Source organism: Polyodon spathula, chromosome 16, assembly GCF_017654505.1.
Source record: "Polyodon spathula isolate WHYD16114869_AA chromosome 16, ASM1765450v1, whole genome shotgun sequence".
In the NCBI taxonomy this organism is placed as follows: Eukaryota; Metazoa; Chordata; class Actinopteri; order Acipenseriformes; family Polyodontidae; genus Polyodon; species Polyodon spathula.
In genome coordinates this window covers 6,331,278-6,354,370 of record NC_054549.1, presented here as the reverse complement: position 1 = coordinate 6,354,370, position 23,093 = coordinate 6,331,278, and the positions used below count along the sequence as shown (strand labels likewise).

General features: G+C 38.9%; 1 protein-coding gene across 1 annotated transcript in view; it reads right to left on the bottom strand.

Annotated features, from left to right (window-relative positions):
- Positions 1 to 23,093, bottom strand: part of LOC121328641 (transmembrane protein 201-like) — a 38,025-nt gene that overhangs the window by 9,673 nt on the left and 5,259 nt on the right. The window contains exons 5-9 of the mRNA XM_041273532.1: positions 21,785 to 22,155; positions 20,892 to 21,095; positions 11,699 to 11,925; positions 1,818 to 1,889; positions 709 to 981 (exon numbers count right to left, since the gene is read on the bottom strand). Coding sequence (XP_041129466.1) covers positions 709 to 981; positions 1,818 to 1,889; positions 11,699 to 11,925; positions 20,892 to 21,095; positions 21,785 to 22,155 — 1,147 coding nt within the window. The remainder of the gene's footprint in view (positions 1 to 708; positions 982 to 1,817; positions 1,890 to 11,698; positions 11,926 to 20,891; positions 21,096 to 21,784; positions 22,156 to 23,093) is intronic.

Sequence of the window (23,093 nt, the reverse complement as noted above, 5' to 3'; positions counted from 1 at the left end):
GCACACATTCTTTGCTTTTGGGTTTGATGAAATCCTCTCTTTACATCAAAGGGTAAAAGGTATAGTTTGATTACATGCTTATAATTATACCTTGTACTGTACCAAAGTGTAGAATTCATGAGGCAAGCAAGGATCTCTATCTGCATCTGTTTAAATAACCACTGACTGCTTTATACCAATATCCTCCTCACGAAGCCGCACACAAGATGATCAAATCAATCCAACAAGCTCTAAACAAGCTGCAAGCTTTCACTGAAACAAAAATCCAAACATGAAAACTAAAAAAGCAGAACGTGTGATTCAAGTGCTCGCAAAGCAGAATAAATATTGCTTGCCAGTCTCCCTAGTTATATTTTCCTCGAGCCTGAAAATTATCAGTTGTCAGTCACATCTGAAATACCCTTGGGATAGAGATGCGAGACGTTTAATATAGACATAGATCATAACCGGAGTTTGGAATTCAAATGTCACAAACTGGCACCTGATCATAGCTGCATGCAAAATGTTTGAGGAGAAACTCACAAAACTAGGCAAACATGTGGGCAGTGTGTATGCATCTGGATGTTTCCTCCAGATGTCGGAAGGAAAAAACAACCGATCCTTCACAAGCAGAACTCTCTGCAATCAACCACGTTTGTCTTTCCAAAATGAAAGCCATTAGGCTGCCCACTCCGATTCGGCGACCCAGCAAGATAAACACACATGTACCGTGGTTGTGTGAGGGAAGGGCTGAGAGCTCAGGTACAAAAACAGGACCCGTCGTGTTGCTGGGGTCGTCTGAAGCCGTGGGAGAGGGGAGCGCCTCGCTGTGCGATGTAAACAGCTGCAGCTTCTGCCCCTTCAGGTTGAGGCGTGCAGGGCTGATGAGAGGGCGCCGGCCCCGCGCAGAGCTGGAGGTCGAGGTCACCGAGCCCGCGATCGAGGGGGCAGGGGAGGGACCGGGAGAGGACGGGCGACTTCCGGATTTAAGGGAAAAAAAATCTGTTACGAGAAAAAAAACACACACATGCAAATAAAGCTCAGCCGCCTGCACTGTGAATCCCAGTGCATGAGTTCCTGTTAAATGTCAGAAACTACAGCTATGGCCAAAAGTTTTGCATCACCCCACATAATTAACAATGAATTGCATACTGCTTTGTAGTTTTCCATATACTTAAACTGACAGAATTGACAAAGTGACATTTCGAAATCTAACATAATATGTACTACTATTATGGCTGCCGTTAAGACTTCTTTGATTACATGGCATTAAATAAAACACTAAATTCTCTCTCTCTCTCAAAATTCTAGGTCATGCTCAATGCTAAAGACTAGCGTTTAAAGTAGAAAGCAGATAAACCCTGCTATATACAGGTCGCTAACAGCCATTATATCTGATGCCATTAACTGCATAGCTTTTTCAGACCAATAAAACAAGCTTGAAGGTTTTATGCAGTCTATAGATTAGGCAGCATGCTGTCAATGGTTACATGAATAACTGAACATGTGTCAAGCCCCATTTTCAAATGTATTATTAAAACTTTTCTATGCCATGTTTTCCTTGTGTTCTTCCAGTTCTTTTGATTATAAAATGTCTCAATGTCTAGCTATTAATATCAAACCAGCCTGTCTGTAGATTTCCAAAAGGCTTAGATAGCTTAGACACCAAGACAAAGTTTAACTGACTTGAGAAATGAGAAAGGGTTTTTGCTATTGTAAAAAAAAAAAGGCCAGTCAATGTTTGCAAGATGTTCTTGAAGGGCATCTCAATATGACAGTGGGGTTTTTAGAAAGTGGTGCACGAGAAGGAAAGTGTGTTATGAAGAAAGGCTTCTTACCTGAAGGAGGAGAGTCCTTGCAGTTAGAGATCTGCGAAGAGGGGCGACTGCCGCTGAATAAATAGCCAGAATCTAAAAAACAGAGAATGAAACACAACATGAACGTGCATTCAGTGTCAACACAAGCCAGCAAGCATTACTGTGTGCATTTACAAACACCACAGGATTTTATTTAACTTAAATTTGGGATTTGCAGGCTTTTTGAAATGCAAAGTTAGTTAAAGATTGTTCCTGGAACCAAAACTGCTTTACATCTTGTCTGTAAAACGGCCTTTTAAAATCAGCCTGATTATTACAGTAAAAACTACCCTACTGTACATCACAGGACATAAGCCTGTAATCCAAAGTGTTCTATTTATATTATATAAAATAACGACAAAGCAAAGCAATAAATAAACTCAGTGGAAGAATTCTGGGAGACCACTACGCTGCAAGGTTCTGTCAGGGCAGTTAATGCTGACAATGGCTAAACTGCACTGCCACACCACTTCCCATCCTAATGTTTGACGCGACCGAAGTCTCCTCCAAGCAAGTTGTCGCTTTCCTGTAGCCCTTACTGGAACAGGATCGGCATTCTACAAGGCGGGGTGGGGTGGGGGCAGACGACTTGGAATAGAAAAGCTTACTGCTGTGCTACAAAATGCATTTAAAACAGAACATATTTTGCACCCCCCCTCAGCTATGAGCGGAAGAGAAAGAAAAAAAAAAAAAAGTCTTTGAAGGTCCTGGAATCTGCAAGCAGGACTGTGAATGGAACAGGCTTACTCGGGTCAGAAGAAATCTTCATACTCCAACAGAGAGGCAGGAACAATGCCTCCAAACACCTGCATGGCTAGCGGTCAGCTTTAAAGCATTCAGCATGAAGTGTTACAGCTAACAGGCTCGTTCAGGGTGCTGCACCTGACTTGTCCTTTCAGGAAGGCACACCTGACTAATCTTCGACAAGTTAATTGTGCATAGGACAGACATGAGGAAATATGATTAGCTACCGAAGAGCAGCTTGTCAATCACATGGAATGAGTAACAGAAGCATAGGCAACCTTTTTGGTTCACATTTCAGTCCTGCAGCCATAATGATCGATCCATAGAAAAGCAACATCAAAATCCGTTTCATCCAAGCCTCAAAGATCTACTTTCTGCAATTTTTTTCATCCTACAAACTAATGTTTTTAATCTATACAGAGATTAGCAACTGCTAAATGTATATGCATGAGATTTTGCTGTCATCACGGCATAGGAAGACATCAACAATTCTTTTCACACAGGCTACCATCCTACAGAGAGTACTCAGCACCCAGGAAAAAAAAAAACACTTCCTGAGGACTCATACCTTAAATACTTCTGCATAATACACACACACAGCTGCGCTCTCAGAAACAGAAAAATCCAATTTTTTTTTTTTTTTTTTTTTTGCAGCAACACCAGGACACTTCTTCTCTTTCAACTGCTGGAGGGGATAAAAGGAAGCTGATCTTTTCGAACGCATGTGGCAACATGACCCCCAGGGCAGCAGAGGTAAGAGTGAGCTGGAAAGCGTCTATTGTTCCCAGCCTGTTCTGTGACAAGCCAACAGCTTTGTCCTTTGACTTCTCGTTAATTCATCACTGCCTGTCTGCTTACACGTTCCGCCTTGCATGCAGGTGCTTTCTTACAGTACTGTCCCTGCTTGTTTCCCATGAATCTTCATTGATTCACCCCTTGGTCTTTCAGCAGAACCAGCTCCTGGTGTAAAGTCCTCTTAGGGTGAGGTTTTCACAGGCCGATCTGCACCACCTCAGTCCGAGGATGTTTAGTAATGGGAAACAAAATCTTAACATGGAGGTGGTGATTCTTTCTGGTGCAGGTACAAGGCATGTATGATATTTAGGAAATCGAAAAGGAAAATTAATCCAGACACCTGCTTTATCAGCAGACTGGGTATGTTCTATAGGGGTTAGTTTACACATCAGTGGCTTCCTCTGTTATTGTCAATGTCATGAAGGGCTGTCAAAAACAACCTGGGTGTAATCGGTTTATAAAAAAAAACCAGTATGGTGCAAATACCTTCAGTCTCACGTCAGTTCAACAAAAGCAGGAGCTCGCCCTCCGTTTCCATGATACACACATGCCAAAAAAACAGCTCCTTTAGACACAGTAAAGATAAACTGCTTATCTATTATAAAACGCTACATTTAAAACAGCTTTTTTTATTTATTCTTTTTTACATTTATGCAATCTAAAAGTCAAAGCTATTGAGAAAACACAAGCTACCTGTTGTTGGTTTTACTTTAGCACAGTAGAATCGATCATTAAAAGAGTAGAAAGCACGTTCTATTCTTATTAGACCTCTTGAGTGCCTGCAAGCCACAGAATGTGAGTGGAGCGGAGCGGTGACAAACCTCCGCTCACCGCTTAGAATATCCTGCACCCTGCTCTATGGATTCTGCCATTCCGCCCCGCTTCACCGCTCCAGACAAAATAGGCATGCTCCGCACACATCCTGTTATAAAAACAATTTTTAAAATAAAAAGATTGAATGTACAAATTCAGAAATGAATACTATTTAAATCTTCCGTATAAATCGCATAGCTTGACCCAATTAAAAAAAAAAAAAAAAAAAAAGGAAACAGCCGACAACTGAGAAGTTGTCCAATTCAATTTGAAAACACTTTCTCATTATTACTGATTAGTGCTGAAAAAATGTGTACATTGAAAATAAAAAGGTTAAAAGAGTCTGGAAATATCATCTTGCAATTAACAGGTTTTTAACAGGTTCCTATGAAGTGTACGGTGTACTCGCCTATCGCGAACTTATGATTCGTATTAAATTAGCTTTATACTGGGCTTGTTAGTATCTGAATATGTCGTAGGGAGCTCAAAGCAACCCACGAACACATGTGTGAGTCTCGATGGGGCTGACGGACCACCCTGTAATGAAGGAACTATCCCTAAGAGTGAAGAAAATATAAACCGTGTTCACAGCGCTGTATAGAGGAATACATTTTTTTTTTTTTTTAAACAATTTGTGCAAACTCCATGGCCGAACATGTATTTAAGAAAAATAAAAAAACATGCTTAGTTCTTCAGTGCTGTGAAAGAGCAGGCCAGAAATGTCCGATCCGCGCTCCACATAAAACTGGAACGTTCCGCTTCCAGCTCCACGTACAACTGATGCACTGCGCTCCCCGCTCTGCTTGCGCTCCGCTCTCTGCTGCAAGCCTTCTCGATTCCCTTGCGTCTTTAATCTAGTATTGCTGCCATGGTGGTTGCACTGTATTTGACAGGGGAGGTCTTGCTGGTTAGTAATGATGCCAATTTATAAAGACATCTGCCAAGATATAAACCCCTGATATTCCAAGCCTGATTAAGCAGCAGTTGGACCCCCCCCCCATAAACGATTAAATTGTTATGCTTTCGAAACCACTGTTGAGTTGTCAAGAATCCCAAGCTATGAAAATATCTTCCAAAGTGAACGTATTATATATGGAATAAAACTGCATGAATGCAGAAAAATAAAATCAGACCACTTTCCAAGTTCTCTTTCAATTTAAACATTTTCTCTCTCATTTTAAATTCGTATAAAAACTGTCAGTATTTGTGAAGTGAGCTTGGAATGTAGACCTAAAACAGGTGAGAGAAAGATTTTTTCCCAGGAGGTTGTATCCACATACTGTAATCAGTAATGATGACAGATCCAAACTGAATGCTTTTACTCGCTTGCATGTGGGTGCCCTAACCTCCTAATCTCTGGGAGTGCTGAACACACTTTTCACACAATTCCACAAGACAAAGAATTCAGATAAAAGCGTTAAAGGCAATGCTTGTCTTTCAGTATAAGTAATAACCTATATTGTGTTAATTAAAAACACGTATTTGCATCCTATATAGACACGCACACATCTGACGCTGCCCCACATTTGCAAGAGTATCTTTAAGAATATGAAATCTTGTGTATATGATTGAAAAATTGATGTATATATCACTGCCTGAAGTATGGGCACGCCTCAGTTTGGTTTATCTGCTTTGTTGATTGGTTACAATGTATGTTTTTATTATATTTAATGCTATTAGGGAAATAAGCAAGTTCAAAAGTTAAGTCTTATTAATTATTTTTGCTTTACTCAGCTAAAAGAAATTATGATGCAGCAGTAGCAAGACAACTCCCCCCCCCCCCCCCCAACTATAGTTGTCTCTAGAAGTTTTCTAAATATATACCAAGGCAGACTAATTGCATGAAAATAACCCGAATTCTACAATTCTCAGAGCATCACACTCCTTCCAGACTTCACAGCAGCTGTGCCGAAAAGAACCCTGGCCAGCTCCAGTGACAAGTCTCAGCTGCAGCACATGCTATTCTGGAGATGACAAGACCCTTTGTGGTTAATCCCTATACGGGTGAACCATTAAACAACTGATGACACGACCCATCAGCTCCCCACTCCTAATGCTGCATACACTCCCTCTCTTACAGTTACGTTTGCTAAGTGACACATTACTCGGATATAAAAGTGGGGATAACTTACTGCAACCAATTCTGTATATCCCCGATAAAAGAAAACATAACAAAAAAAAAAAAAACTTTGAAAGAGTGACTAATACAGGCAAAACCGGTTTGAGCATACCTGGCTTAGATTTAGCAGATTTTAAAAGAATGCTTGTTTTGTGCTTAATCTAATCATTTTTTCTGTAGTTAGAAACTGTCTTTGAAGAACCTCCACTTTTGAATCCTGTAAGGATTAAAAAAAACAAAACAAAAAGAGAGACGGCTGACAACGGAACTCAGTAGTTGTCAGATAGGTGAGATTACAAGAACTCTTTTGATCTGCCTTGCTGTGGCTGGTGGGACAGGATTCAAGGGGTACCTTACCAACTTTGCCTTGGGAGATGTTCCTAATTGGCCACAAACCTGAACATTTTAAATGCATCACACACACAAGAATTGAACACTTACAAACTTTGAAATGTTTGAAGTGGGGTGTTCAGCGGTATATAGTTGTTTTAATTCACAACCTTGTTGTTATGTCTATCATCAGATACATTGTAACCTGCACCTCAGCTAAGCAAAACGAAGACACCGACAAGGTGTTCCTTGACTTCACTCAAGAGTAAAAGCAAAGGACAACTATTCATGTAACAATATAAAACTATCAAGGAAGGAAGGAGCCACTGTACACTGAATAGTTTCTTTTTTTATTCCAGTCTGACAATTGTACTTTTTGTCATGTCAATATTCAGAGTTAAAGAACGGTATTCTTCTTGTTTTATAGACTCACTTTGTGCACAGTTTTCTGTTTCAGTCGTCACATCCTGCTGACGTTTAAAAAAAATTGTAAGTAGTTTATTGCTCCCCGTGGACTCGATGTAGTTCTGAGTCTGATTTTCAAGTATCAGTATGTGGGATTCCACAGTGTAACCGTTCCCCTGCCCCTAATGGGTGCATGAAGAAACTCCAGCTAGAACCGGAAGCATTTCCACATAGTAGGGTGTGCGGATACTTGCACTTGCTTTAACTCTTCTGCGTCACTGAAAATCATTCATATACGAACGATGATGTAATGGTGATGTCAGTCCATTTGAAGCCTTTTTAAAACAAAGGCATCCAAAGGCATCAACAACCAATCCGGGATGGTTTTATATACTTTCAAAATGAGATTAGACATGTTTATTAGAGCTCTTTTGAGAACACATTTAGGCTTTAACTTCTGCTGTCTAGAAAGTCATTGGGATGGAATGACTCAGAAAATTATATCCAAACAATTTATCTAAATTTATATCCAAAACAGTACTCTCTCCGGCAGACCACATCAAAATGAGTGAAAAACTAAAACATGTAAGCGGCAGTACCAATGACAGGGGCAAGAATTTCTAATGGGTAATTATATACACCGTATAATTACAATGGGGCTTTACTGTATCAACGGCAGTTTAATGATTATCATCGGCACAGCTAGACGCTGCAACGCGCTTATTTTCAAACTAATCTCCAGTACCCTTTAATTACACGCGAGGAGTTAAGCGTTGTTCTTTATTGCACTATCCACACACCATACTTACTGTCAGCTCTTAAAAATCGAGGCCTGTTTATCTCTGTATTTTATTTATTTTTGTAATAATCCAAACATTCTAAACTTCAGACAGGAAAAAAAATTATATAAATAAATGAAATAATTGTTGTTGTGCTTTACTTTTACTGATGGGATCGCTGGCATTTCATGATTCACAACGCAGGAGGAGACACAGAACTCTGAACATCCCAGGCTTTTAAAGCCTACCTTGCAATCCCTTTACCTTCTAACTCAAAACTCCCCTTCACGCTTTCCATTTGTTCATTCAGAACAACTGCCTGCTATGCATGGAAGGATGTCTAATCTGGTTTGCAAACAGCATGCTTGGTGGCATGACCTTACCTGCCCTATATCTAGGATTACATTTCAGGCTTTCCTCAAAGCTGAATTAGTTACATGTGAGCCTTTAGAATATACCTGCTGAGCTCAGATGTAACTACAACCACAGTATAGTAAACCACTATCCAAAACCATTCTTGGTTTTACTAGACTCACCTGAGCTTGTTCCCAAAGCACAGTAGCTAATCAAGCTTGTATTAAAACCTGGAATGGGTGACACTGCTGTGCAATAGGAGTCTTATTTCGATATATATATTTTTTTTATCTCCAATTATGGACTTTAATTAAACAAACACAATCAGTGTTGCAGGCACAAGCACTTCAGAATTATTGGCAGAAAAACTATTTTTTGGAAATATTTTTTGTATGGTAAAATCTGTATAAAAATGAATAAACCACCTCCTTTTCACTTGTGGAAAATATGATAGCTTAATATGAAAAAGTGATTTACCTAGCACCTGCTCTCCCCCACCCTGCCTCATTAAAGAACACCATATTTAAGATTTAAAAATAGAACACCTAGATCGTATCTTGGTTGTTTTGAAGCATTATTCACAACTGTGCACTGGAGAGATCCATACACACGACAGAAACATGGTTTGGTTTTGCCTGCATTTATTCCTGCCTCACTGTATTTTCTTAGAAATTCCCTTTATTATCTTGAGTTCAGAAAAGCGCTCATCAGTGTCAAAAGAAAAGTAAACACTGCACTTGTTTCAGCTGAAACGAATCTGTACGACGGATTTGAAATGTGTGACTGTGTACCAAACAGCAATCCCACATGTCAATCCTGGACCGCTATTAAAACAGTAAATAATATCAGCTTCTATTATAAAAGTTTCCTGCAGTAAAGTCGAACAGCAGTTTTGCAGTCTGCAATTTGTTACCTCAATTACCTGGAGTTTAACCAGGTTATATTACAGTAAAGATTGAACAAAGGAGCCTACGCTGTGCTCAAAATACATGCTCAAAACACGATGGAAACAAACAGAGGCGCTCTGTTGTTTATTTTCAAGAAGACAGTTATCTACCGGGCACAAACCGCAGTTTCCTGTGCACTAGATAGGAAGACAATTCGGCATATACAGTACTGTACCACTCGGCATTACTGTACCACAAAAAATCAGAGTCTAACTCCTGTTTATGTTTAAACGCAACACAAACTATTGTGTTACACGTTTGCTTTTTATTCCCCGAGTCATGTGAGAAGCATACTTACGTATCAATCTATTATCTAACTATAAAACACTCAATAAATGCTAAATTAAAAAAAAAAGTACAAACTTACTTCAATGACAAAGGCTTCTAGTTGAAATGTTTCAAGGTTTTGAATAAGACTGCATGTGTCAAAAAAGTGGGGCACTATACAGATCAGTGAAAAACCTGCAAATGTCTCAAACTCATAGAAGTCTGATTGCACAGATTGTAACCCTTAACAAGTGATTAAAACACTCGAAATACGTTCACTTCTTCCTGCTCCCGCACATTCCACCTCTCACAACGGCCCTGTACTCAACTTTCATGGCAGAATTCTCTTCAACAGAAGGGTTCTACAGGTATTCTTTGATTCTGTTTTCCCTGCCTGACTTGGTCTTATTTCCACTTCATGCACATAACGATATGTGCAGGCTCGTCCAAATTCAGCACAGAAACCCATGACCCTTATAAACATGCACTCCCAGAATGCTCCTCTTCACAGGTTTAACATGAGCCCTATCTATCTCCATCTTTCAGCAGTTTGGCTCGGAGCCCATATTAAAGTGAAAAACACCAAGAACCCCATTGCAGGATGAAGTCGGTGACCAAGTGGCCCTGTTGTTGGCTCATCTGCAATGCAGACTGTCTACACAGAAAAGGAGTGGCAAATCAAAAGTGTCATTATTAGCCTTTCAGAGTTGGGGCATATAAGCTTATCAGGCGATTTGCCACATAGGGTGTAACAATATTGACAAACGCGAAAGTGATAGTAAAAAGTCTTGAAAATCAAACCAGCTACAGAAACATACAAATAAAGCAGTATTACGATAAAGTACTTTACTCACGAGCCATCGTGTGGAGGTCGAACAGGCAGGGTCGGGGTCAATGCCTGTTTTTCAATTCCAATTCAATATCCAATTCCATTTCCTTTGAAGAAATTGGAATTTGAGAGACAATAGTTGCAACTGTTCAAACTGCTTTCATTTCAAACCAATTTAGTTGACTAACAGTGACTTGAATTTCTGTAATTTGTTGCCACTGTGAGAAGGTCATTTTAACAGAACTCTTAATTGCAATCTTGGTCAATGATTTGGAATTGATTAAAAGGGAATGGGAACTGGAATTGACTTTAAAAAGGAACTGGAAATGAAAAACCAACAATTGACCCTGACCCTGACCCTAATATAGATGACTATATATATATATATATATATATATATATATATATATATATATATATATATATATATATATATATATATATTTACACTTCTTGTAACCCAAAGCAGAGTGTAAGATTGCAAGACGCTGCGGGACTCTGTCTCATCCTGAAATTCAAGTGTGATGTTTCTAACCACGCCGTTGCAAATGTTTGTTTTAGAATATTGCTGTCAGTTTTGACATGCTTGAACAGGAAACAAACCACTAAGGTTCAACTAACAACATTATCAATCATTTCAAATTTGCATACATCTTTTTCTTCCATGTCTACTTTCAAATGGAGATATATTATCCTACAATTGAAAAAAATAAATAAAAAGCACACACAACAAGTATAGCTTTTACATACCTGCCAATTTTAAATCAAGGTACACACCCATTTACCCATATGCAAAGTGGCTCTAAATAGTTACAACATAATAGAAGTAACATTGGGTTTGCCAAGAAGCCTGCATGAGTCAAACTCAAACATCTGCCAGCAAAAACCACATAGATTGACACCTCAATTCTAAATACTCAATAAATAAACAAAATGGAAACAATTCTAGAAATGAATTATATAATGAATTCCTTGCTTGTGTAACAGTTACAGGTTATATTTAAATGGTTAATCAAGGGGTAGAAGTTATAATAAGTGTTTCCTGGAGGGAACGTTTTGGCAGTAGCGCAGTTCCGCTCTCAGCAAAAAGAGCGAGTGTCTTGTTGAGGTGTGCACTCACGTTATGCAGCGAGCGGACAGTCAGTCAGTCAGTTGAATGCCTGCAATGTTGGACTCTGATTAAAGCAATCTTGTTGAAGGCAATATCTGGAATGGTCTTGATTTCTAAACCACATGGAGCCTCAGATAAATCTTACTCTTGTTTAATTCCCTATTACTTGTGTTATGAGAGTCTCTTTTTTCCCAGGTTAGATCAATAAGCAATAATTGCTTCTTAAAACTCTCTTGAATGAGGGAAGCATGCACTGATTATACGTGCAAATGCAATTAAAAGTTTGGAATCCCATTGAACTGTGAGTATCTAGGGAACCGTGTCAAATGGTACAAAATTATGATGCAACCTTGAAGGGAGTGCGACTTGCCTGCTCTAGTGAGGGACGGGATGGTTCCCAGGGACAGCGCCCGGTTCAGACGGCCCGGCAGGGAGGAGGGGGAGGCTTTCCGCACCCTGTGGCAGAGCTGGTGGTTGACCAGGTGGGAGAGGATGGGGGGCGGAGTGGGGAGGAAGACGGAGGAAGCAGACAGAGCTGGAGACAGGATCCCGGGGTCACCGCTGTAGAACGATGTCGCAGAATCTCCAGACACATACCTGAGAAAGACAAAGAAACACAGAAAAACTGTCGTTCCATTCATTCCTTCAGCCTTGTTCTAGTTCACGCCAACTCTCCTCTCCAGCCAAAGCGCAAGGATGTAGCACAATTTTCCCCAAACTTTATTCATGGGATAGGCTTATAATAAATAAATATTTCAATATTTCAGAAATCTAGTACTATATAAACATACAAAACTATATAAACAAAAAAGTAAAACAATTTTGTTTCAGCAACTGTAGTTGGAAGCATACTCAATACCAGAAACTGGTACACGTTTTCTATCATTGCAAAACAATCTGAAAAATATATATACACTGGTATTTCTTCATACATGCGTACTCATAAAGAATATTTGTATTGAACACAGTGAACATCTATGGTTCAGTCTAATACTCTCTGCTGTTATGTATAAATTGTTTTGCAATTAGTTAAATAGAGTTTTTTTAACTAATCAAATAATGATTCAGTTGGAGCTTTACAAATTACCGATATAGTACTTCAGTGCTGATCTTAATATTCATATAAATACTGTTTGAAATGAGCATGTTTGCAGTTGATGCTCTATGCAAATGAAAGCAATGCAGAAATAACACACTGTACAGAAGGGTGATTCATTTTACTACTGGTGTTTTATTTACTGCACTATGGTACTAATTCTACTCTTGCATGCAGCACATGACGAACTACAATAGGGGTAAAATATAGATCAAAACACATTTTTACAAGCTGTTAAAGAAAAAAGCAAGAAAAACAAACTTTGTAATACATCACTGAGCACGTCATGTCAAAGATATAAAATTGCATTCCCCTTGTCTTTCATGACTTATTCATTGCGTTTGCTTTGCCTTTGTTTCTGCAGGTAGTGTACCAAAGAAAATGCAGCACAGCGCATTGGGTTTCTCTAACAGGACTTGAGACATTCAAGTTCAAGTTAAACTCTTTCATTAGAAACCAGCTCAATGTGTGCAGTCAGCACGTTACTGTGCATTTTGAAGACTGTTAAAATACAAAGGCTATACAGTAAATCTCCATGTTCTCGTAGTTTTCTTATTCATGTATCACATTTCAACAGTACAGCACATCAAACAAGAGTACTGATCAATCACAGTTTAATGCATTCCTTTTGGAAGTGTCAACACCAGACAGACACTTCTGCCATAAGCTTGTCCTCTCCCCAAATGCTCAAAGAAGATGTCATTCTCAGTGAACTATTAGATGTGTGTCTTTACGTCAATGCATGAAATGTAATTTTACCCCCAATAGTTTACTATGAACAATAATAAAGTTAAATTGCCGTGAAACAGTGCATGACAGATCACCTTGCAAAATGCATTAAATGTTAGCTATTTAATTAACTTCTAAATTGCTTACATTTAATGCAGATTTATATATTATACATTATATAGGTATTTGTTACAAAAACATTGGTCACCCATATTATGCATTAATCTTATATATAATTTTATATTCTATGCAACCTCAAATTCCAAGGTCTCTTATAAAAGTTTGCTACAGTAAATTACAGTTTTCCCTTGGTTAAAAACTTGAATTTACCATAGTTTACCATATTTTCTTTGTAACGCTTTATTACACTTTGCAACGTCATGGTAAACGTGTATAAGGGGTGCTGTGACATACCAGCATAGTGGAAGTGGTGGATGTATTTGCAAGTAAAAGAATCTCAGAATGATACAGGCTATTGTTTCTAATGTTAACAATGGAAGCGGCCCATGCTGCAATACCTGATCTGTCTGTTTCTTTATGGTGTCTAACCAGGAATACAAACACTGCAAGTACTGGGGACTGAAACCCAGGTGCAAAAAAAAGGAACTAGCGTACCAGGAAGGATTGTTTCCAATTGCCTTAAACACTAAAAATGTGTTGCATTTACCATTTAGTGCTGCACACTTTTAAAATACTATAAAACTTTTTTTTTTTTTTTAAGCTGGTCTGCTGCAAAGATTTTTATATTGCCCTCTTGTGGTTTAAACAGGAACAACATGATGAAAAGCTGTTTGGAATAATAAATATACAGCAACACTGACAACTTTATCAATAATAAAAAAAAAGTCAGCTACAGGATTTAAGGAAAGTACAGATTTGTTGCAGTCTGCTTGATTATTAAAACATGTGTTCCAGTGAAAAGTATACTAAGGGCAAATCACAAGGTTGTACAGTCCAGTGCCTTAAGTCAATGAAACTCCAAGATCAGCACACAATTGAATCAATCCAACTACGACGCAGGACTCCTAGGAAGTTCCCTAAGGATTGCCAAGTAACTTGAATAGATAAACTTTTGATTGCTTTCTTTTATAAACTTTGCTGGGTAGTCAGAGCTCCTGGAATGAAATACATTAAACAATTTGATTAATGACTAAAAACCAAAAAAAAAGCCTGTTCTGAATCAGTGTAATAACCGTCAGATTTCCAAAGACGGTTTTATGCTTAAATGAACAACAAAAGAATGACACAGAAGTGACCTGCATTGCAGGCTTGCGTATCAACAAGTATCAAAAACACATCTTCCATCTGGTTTGCTGACCAAGTTAATGCTATGGCACTAATGCACTGCAGCTGAAGCGACTGCCATACGTGTTCATACAAAGGTCTGGAAATACAGGTAGATCTTGGGAGAATGTACAGGGTGGTTAGGTCCCACGTCCAAGCATGCCTGCGTGCCTTCAGTCCTGCCACACAAGAGCACCGTGTCACCTGGTGTGTTGGCATTTAGTGCATTTCACCATGCTACACCCACACCGAGTCAATCAGCTGCACTGCACGGGGATTTAAACTCCTCCACCTTTCCAAAGCAGGATCCTCTCACGGATCCTCCCGGTTTCTGCAGGCCCACATTCTCTTGCCCGTGTGGGGAGGTCAAGACTCTGAGGTGGCTGACCATCTGACCTCCCTCTCTGGCCAACCCAGCAGCCAGGCCATTGGTAAAGCACCTTGCTATTCTGAAGCACTCGCTATTCAGTCCTAATGCTTAAAGGAACAGCAGTTCAAGATTTAATAAGCATTAAAAGCTGGTAGGCGAATTCACTGAATGGAAACTAACTCTGCATCATACCACTAATTACAGTTTACAGTATTTTTAACCAAAGCAGTGGCAATATACTGTATACTTGAGTATGCAGATTTTTTTTTTTTTTATCACTGAAAAAAACAACACTTCACAAAATTACTAAATACAGATCTATAAAAAAAAAGTGACTTCTGGAAACAATTTGATAGTTCAGTATAATAATACACAAACCATAATTAATTATTGCAGTCGTTTATTAATTCTCCAAGAGAACAGATTAAAAATACAGAGCATATAATAATAATAAATAAAGCAGAGGACTTTACATGAATCTACGTGAAAGATACAGTATCATGGGTATTGCTTTTGATTTGTAACTTAATGTGAAGGTATCAACACAGGACTTTATCAGGGAGGGTCCAATTACAGATGACCATGTTCAAATATTTCACAGGACCAGGCAAAACTACTTAAAATTCCTTACAAGAATATTATTTGAAATTCACTTTGAAAGATTTTAAAAAGGTGTGTACTGCAATAGAACACACACTAGCCTATCCTTGCAGCTTGGTTCTGTATTCCAGAAGAGAAGAAAGCTTGATTTTTTAAAGGCACAAAGATGCCTGTGTTCTTTTTTTCTGTTTAGGATTTACTTCATTCAAGATACTGGGTCTTTCCTGGTTTGGCTTTGTGGTAACATTTAAGAACTAAAATTTACTCTTAAATTGGTGAAACCAAAAAGCAAAACACACCACACACAAAGTACAGTGTACAGAAATGTCAGTTACAGAAGTGATCAGAGAAAGAAAGAAAACTCTTAAAACATGACCTTAGCTAACAGCTCATGTTGTCCGAGGTTGTACATTGGCACATTAATATCATACCCCAAACATGCCCATGAATGTCAAATTTAAAAATCAATCAACTGTTGTAGGACAAATCACTACAAATCATTTTCACATTATTATAAGATGTAGGAGAGTCTCAAACGCATGCATCATCCAGTTTTAACAACTAGCATGTGTGAATGCAGTGAAATACGTGTGCCTGAACAGTACAATACTATACAAGTGTCGTAAATATTTCCTTTTACAATGCAAGTTTTAATTACTTAAAGATTAATACAAAACAACTATTGTGCAGACTAGATTCATTGAAACAGTCTTTGTCGAAATAACACGTTTATGCAAGTCATCGCTTAGTGTATATACTATATATGTGTAGAGTTCAGATAGATTTTGGCAGGAGTTATTTGGTGATAAATAACTCTCTCCTTTAATCTTATGACTAGTGCCTTTGTACTTTTGACCCTGATAGGTGCGCAGTACTAATCTCACAATACATTACTTGTAATTAAAAAAAATAATAATCTGAAGTCTAAAGAATGTTCACATTTAGCAATTACTACTAAAGCATATAAAAAGTTTATAAAATGATTAGATAAATACATGCACACACTGTCACAAAATCAACGCAAACAACACACCTATAAACCAGTAAGTATAGTGAACTGGAAGCATATACACATATATTCATATTCCAGTCAGGGCAAGATCGGCAGATTTTCTACACGGGATCTGTAACAATGTATCAAATCAGCGGGACACATTTCCTCCTAAATCTGAGTGCGGCTTTGTTTGTTTTTAGTTCCACAGTTCAATTATCTTTATTGTTACAGTAACTGGTTTTTTTGCAAAGGTTAGGCGTTGCAGATCATGCAGGGAGATTACTGCATTGCTGTTCAATGCTTACAAGCTGCCTGATTATTCATGCAGGCGCACTTGGGTGCATGGCAGAGGCACTGGATCACGCAGTCCAATTCGATGACCTTTTATAAATCGCTGGCCGATCATCCAAGCAACGTCACATCATTAGGTCGGGAGACTAAGGGTTTGATTCGATACCCAGCCAGTATAAGCCACAGGTGGTTTATTTATTTAATTTTTGTAGAGCATCAACCTTAATTTTTAGGAGTAATCATACCATAAATATGGTTGATTCAATCTAGGTTGACTCCACAGTGCTGTAAAAAAAAAAAAAAAAAAAAAAAAAAGACAGCTGTGGCTTGTTCCTGCACGTTTCATCAAAACATGCCCCACAGCCCGGAGTATAGAGTTCAGCTCTAAAACTAGAATCAGAGGACGAAGGCAGGAGTGAACAATTTATGTAGGACTAATCTAAGGACCACAGAGAGAACTGTCAACAGCAGCAGGGCAACTTGCTCGCATGGCAAGATGTGCAGATCTCCTTCTGCCCAGGGATTAAACAAACAATCTCCTGCTTTAACCCTTTGCCATCCAAGCCCAGCCCATCTTTGGATTCAACTACTGCTTGCAATTTTGAAATGCCTTCTACAGACACCAGAGGCAAACACCCACACAAAGAATGGAGGAGTTGTCAGAACTAAACCTGGAAGGTTAGTTTATTCACATTTGTTGAGGAGCAGGGTCATGCATGCACATGGCTAGTTAGAAATACCAATGACTTGCAAAAGACTAAACTTGTAGAATAGAGAACTTTCTACCAAGTTAGAGCAACCCCTGCGCACTGCACTGATGCTGTGTGAAAACGGTGCTGGATGTTTCTGATTGGCTGTGGTTGTCAGAGAGCTAACAGTTTGTTACCATCAATGCTGCTGTTAATACCTTCAGACTTCAGTTCTTTGTATGAACGAGCATAAAGTGGCAATTTTCATCACAAAATTGAGTCAATTTACTTAGTAAATAACAAAATATCATAGTACTTCTGTTTTTGTTGTATACGTCATTAAAATGACCAACCAATAGCAAAGCAGCTTTCTAAAAACACAACCGCTACACTGTAAACTGCAAACAAATACAAAAAATTTAAAATTTATTCTTGCAGTTTTACATTCAAGTTTCAATAAAGGTGTCAACACTCACTGAACACTATTTTAAAAATCTTGTATTCAAAATACAATGCAATCCACAAGACCCTGCAAAAAGCATTATACAAATCTATAATGCAAATGCTTTTGCTGTAGATGAACTCCCAAAGCACCTGCAGCTAAATAAAGGAACAGCATTGTACTGGTGAGAATGCTGTGAAACTGAAAAGAACAAGGCCATCAATAACAAAGATACTGAAAAAGACTCGGCTGCAACTTCTCGTGTTGAATTCTGTGGCAAATTGATAAATTATATATATATATATATATTTGAAATATTTGACGTTTATACAGTCCCAACTTCACCTAGTAAACTGTGCCATACATTTATAAACCCTGTTTCTACATTGGCACCCTCTCTTCCTGCTCTGTGCCACATTTTAGAGTGAAAGGCATGAATGCAGTCAAACTTAATGTTTTTGTTCAGTTTCGATACCAAAAAGCAGACTGTTTTATATTCTGCAGATACTGCTACATGCTATATTATTCTCACACCTTATGAATGCTGAGAATTAAGTAGTTTGGTTTCTTGTTCTGCAACACGAAGGAAAAACTTAGGGGTAGTAAATAAATGTTTTGTTAAAAAAAAAAAAAAAAAAAAAGCCATTTCTCAGATTACAAACTATACGATAGCCAACTGGCTCACAGCCTGCTGCACCCATGAGCAATAATCACTACTAAACTATACTAACGATTCTACCCAGCACAGATACTGCATTAACACATCCCTATACTGTACAGAAACAAAATCAGTTAGTGGCTAGAACTGAGCGAAGGGTGATTAAGCAGCAGTTGCTGGTGAAACAGAACGAGACCAGTCCGTATCCTGAGCTACTTCCCTGCAGAAAGTGAAAGCAAATACATGGAGGGGGAAAAGGCAATACCTATTTTCCCCAACGCCTTTCAGTTGTCGATGTAAACCAGCAATCAAACAAGGATGTAGAAAACCTGCTCCATATTCTCCTGCAATGATTTCCATGAGCGCGTGTTCAGCGTCTTCTACGAATATCCGGGATCTTCTTTCTTTACAAGATGCACAATCTGACATGCTTTCAAAACAGGACTGCTGTAGTGTGCTTCACAGCTCATAGTTAAAACAGATGCATGGTACAGGGCTTTGCTGGTACAGCTGTCGAAAAAATTTACTACTTGCCACATGTTGCATAAAAGCAAAAATCGAACATGTGTATTTTGTAGGTGTATCAGATGATAGTATTCTAACCAGCATTTAACTTTATTTATATTTATATTATACACATATATATATATATATATATATATATATATATATATATATATATATATATATATATATATATATAGACACACACACACACACACCATATATATATTTTTTTAATGTTTTAAAATTTTTATGCAAAAGGAAAAATTACAGTGGACTAAAAATACGGCATGAACTTTACTTGGCATCAGGTGGGAGGATTTGGAGATGTTAGCGATACGGCACAGTGGCGTTTATGCTTTTACTGTGGTAGGGATTCTATTGTAAGCGTCCTTACCAGCACCTGGCAGTCTCTCAGGCTGCACACTACAGTAGCAAAATACAATACTCAAATTGATAAGACAGAGGAAAATTCTGATAATTCCAACCTCCGTGACACTGCACTGAAGCAATCCACCAAGCCCAATTGAGAGAGGCGCCAGGGAACTGGAGCCCCTATCTTCTGCCTGAGATCTACAGAGTCATGCAAACAAAGGGGGAGGGATCCTATCTTCCCCTGTGAAGCAGAACACAGCATACCTCGCCGTTCACATCACACTACTACCTGTCCTGACCACAATTCTGGTATGTCTCTATCTTTGTCACTCATACAGGTTTCTTCTACTTGCACACTCTGTACCGGTTAACCCACTTTGAAATGCCAAAAAAAAAAAGGAAAAAACTGCAGCAAACCCCTTTACAAAATACAATGCGATCCTTAATTACATCTGACATCAAAGCAGGTTTCTGTCGGGTAACCCTTTCATTCCCTATCTCCCTAAAATCTCAGTGTGTTAGTGTCATGCTAGGCTTGAATAGAAACTAATTCTATTCTACATTCTACTGAGTTTGAGAACCACAGGTATCCTCTGCAGTAAGTTACTCAAACAGATCCCAGGGCTTGGAGCACCATGTCACTTATCCACAGCGCCACCTACTGACAAACATGCTGTACCAATTGGGAGACTTAACTTCAATCCACTGGCAAGACAATCGAATAAGGTAGCATGTAACATCCAGGCAAGTTTCCTTTGGGAATCAGGTGACCAGTCTAATGAAGGCTGCAAGCGGAAAGGTAAAATTCCGTACTTTCCCACTCTTGGACCAGCTTGCAAATTCCGAAATGTCCGTGCATTAAATGAAGGTGGAAGTAGTGACAGAGCGCTGCTAAAAACAAAAACTGATACCTTGTGAATCCAATGCTTGTGTAACAAACACGCTGAAATATATATATATACACATTTTCACAGCACACGCAAAATCAAAACGCCTGTCCTATCACAAAACACGTAGTTAGGCTTTATAAAATACATTGACCCTATAAAACAATAACAGACATGTACTTGAATGTACCATTATTACTAGTTGAATAGAGAACTGAAAAAATGCCTTCCACTCATTCATCTTCTTTCATTCTAACATTATTGTGCAAAATAAAACAACAACAAGGCGGCAGTACAAACCGTTTAAAAGAAAACAATTCTGCAAAAGTCTATTTGGGCCTTTTTCTTTGATTTTTAGAGCAAAACTCTAAACTTTGAAATTGAACCCTATCCCATCCTAAATAGCATTACTGTCTTTTTTCGTTCATTTTTCAGTATTCAAACAGGCTCACAGACTCACCCTGCCTCCCACACGCTCCAGGGCACTGGTTCTGAACCCAAGATGAACGCAGTTAATGGTTTAGAATAACAGAAGAGCGAGAAACAGGAAACATCACTCCACTGTGGGACACAAGCGAGCGCACCATTCACACACAGAGTTCTTAAGCCTTTTTATTTTGCAGTGTCACTTTTCAGATTCTGACCTTCGTGCACGGTATCTTCGCTGGCCTGAGGATTTCCGGGTTGCCACAGCAGCGGCGAACCCTACCAGGCAACACAGAGAGGTGGTGCTGAATTTCGCCGTGTCCAGCCAGCTGGGGACGTCTGTCTTCTGGTAGTTCTCCACCAGGTGCAAACCCAGCACAGCGAGCCACAGAATCGAAGCCATAGCATCAATGCGCCTTAGCCTGCAGATTCAGAAAGAAAAGGGAGCCTATTAACACACTGCTTGCTAGGTGTATTCACATTACACTGTACTAATGCCATCTGTGAGTCTTTTTCAATACATATGAACATCCTTTATTGTAGGCAAACACACACACGTTTTGTAACAAAGGTACACCAAGGCTTTAGGATGAAGCACTCAGGATAAGTGAAGAAAAATGCATTCCATGTTCTTTCATGGTCGGTTTCGGAAACAGACAGAACTAAATTCCCAAAGGACAAATGATGTCTTATCTTTAATTCTGTTCAGTTGTGTAATGGTATCCTTTCCACATATACTAATCTGAACTGTTGCCAATCCTCCCAACACTACTGCTTCTAGTCTTTGAAGCAAGAGCCCAGCCCTACGGCTGAATCACTAAATCAGATTAGTACTTATTTTTTTTTATATAAAAACGCTGTAACTGTATAAGCCCATACTGAAAATACTGTGTTAAAAGCACCTTTCATTTCTAATGTCAATAGCAGCTAAAGTATGCCCATTTGTATTATAGACACACACAGGTTTCAGGGGGGGGGGGGGGGGGGGGGAGGGGGGGATACAGGGTTATGTTCCCAATGTATAAACACAGAACTACACACCTCCACTCCGTCTATTTACATGTAATATTCTAATTGTGTTTGATTGGTGTGAGTTTAAACAGTTAGTCACCTGATGCGTCCAGCCAGAAAGACAGCCATTAAACACGTGGACAAGCCCAGAGAGGCCACAGCCATCTGATGGCTCTTCCCATAGTCCCAGGCCAGTTTCAGGTTCTCCACAGCCTCTTGGGAAACCAGACTGAACAGCTCCTGCCAGACCGGAGCCCCCTCACTAACTCTGGCGTTCCCATCCGTGGAGCCCGACGCATTGGAGTTATTCAGTACTGGCTGGGCGGGAGGAGAATGCAGGGAGCTGGCCGGGGTAAAGGGGTCTTGAGAGCCGTACACTGCCAAGGCCACCAAGAAAACACAACTAAGGAAAGCTAAGATGCGCAAAAATATCACCCGGACAGGAGTTGAAAAGTTGGGGGTGTAAGAATTCTGGAAAACAAAAAACAGAAAAGCAAGATAACAATCCAAAAAATAAATAAAAATTAAACAAGCAGATCAAAAAAAAAAAAAAGTGGGCAAGCCGATACAAGTTTTGTTAATCACACGAGAGATATTTCTCTCAGTTTCAAGCTAGGTTTAGTGCATGACTTAAACCCAAAAGGTAAGATGCACAGGTTCCCTCCAGCGCAGGGCTTTCGTTTCCTTAATTCAGAACAAATCAACCATTGGTTCCAGTTTTAAAAATAATAAAAGAAACACATGTCTACAGTAGTTAACACTGCAAAAATACTACTGGACCACAAGTGTTGTTTTATCCCAAAAGGTTGCAATGCAAACTTAGCACTCCAGTAATGAGTTACTACCACAAGCACCACAATAAAAACACAGATTCTGCATATACCTTAATCACTTAACTGAAAACAATTACACACCCAGAGGTTTCATGCAGAAAGCACTCAAGCACTTTAATCCTTGAAGCTCTGTATCAACAGGTATACCCATTAATTTCCTAACGATTACAGAAAGGTAAGTTAGGAAAGTCTACCTGAGGCATTTCATGCACATCAGTGTCATTGCCAGTAATTGCATGAAAGGGAGGCTACTCTTAAGTTTAAAAAACTGTGCTAAATGAAGATTGATTTATTTACCCTCACAAAGATCCTTCAGATAAGAGATACTCATAACATCATTTACCGGGTTATGCAACAGACTAAAGGAATGCATTGAGAAGGAATTAAATTAAAAGGAAGCTTTTAAAAAGATTAACTACAGTATCAAAATCAATTACTGACAATAGCAAAATATGTGGATTTCCAATATCTCTGACTGGCAGATTCAGTATTAAGTAGAAATTACAGTGAATAAATCATCCCTTCCATATGCACACAATTTTGTCCACAGTGAAATATGTATTCTGTGCATCCCAG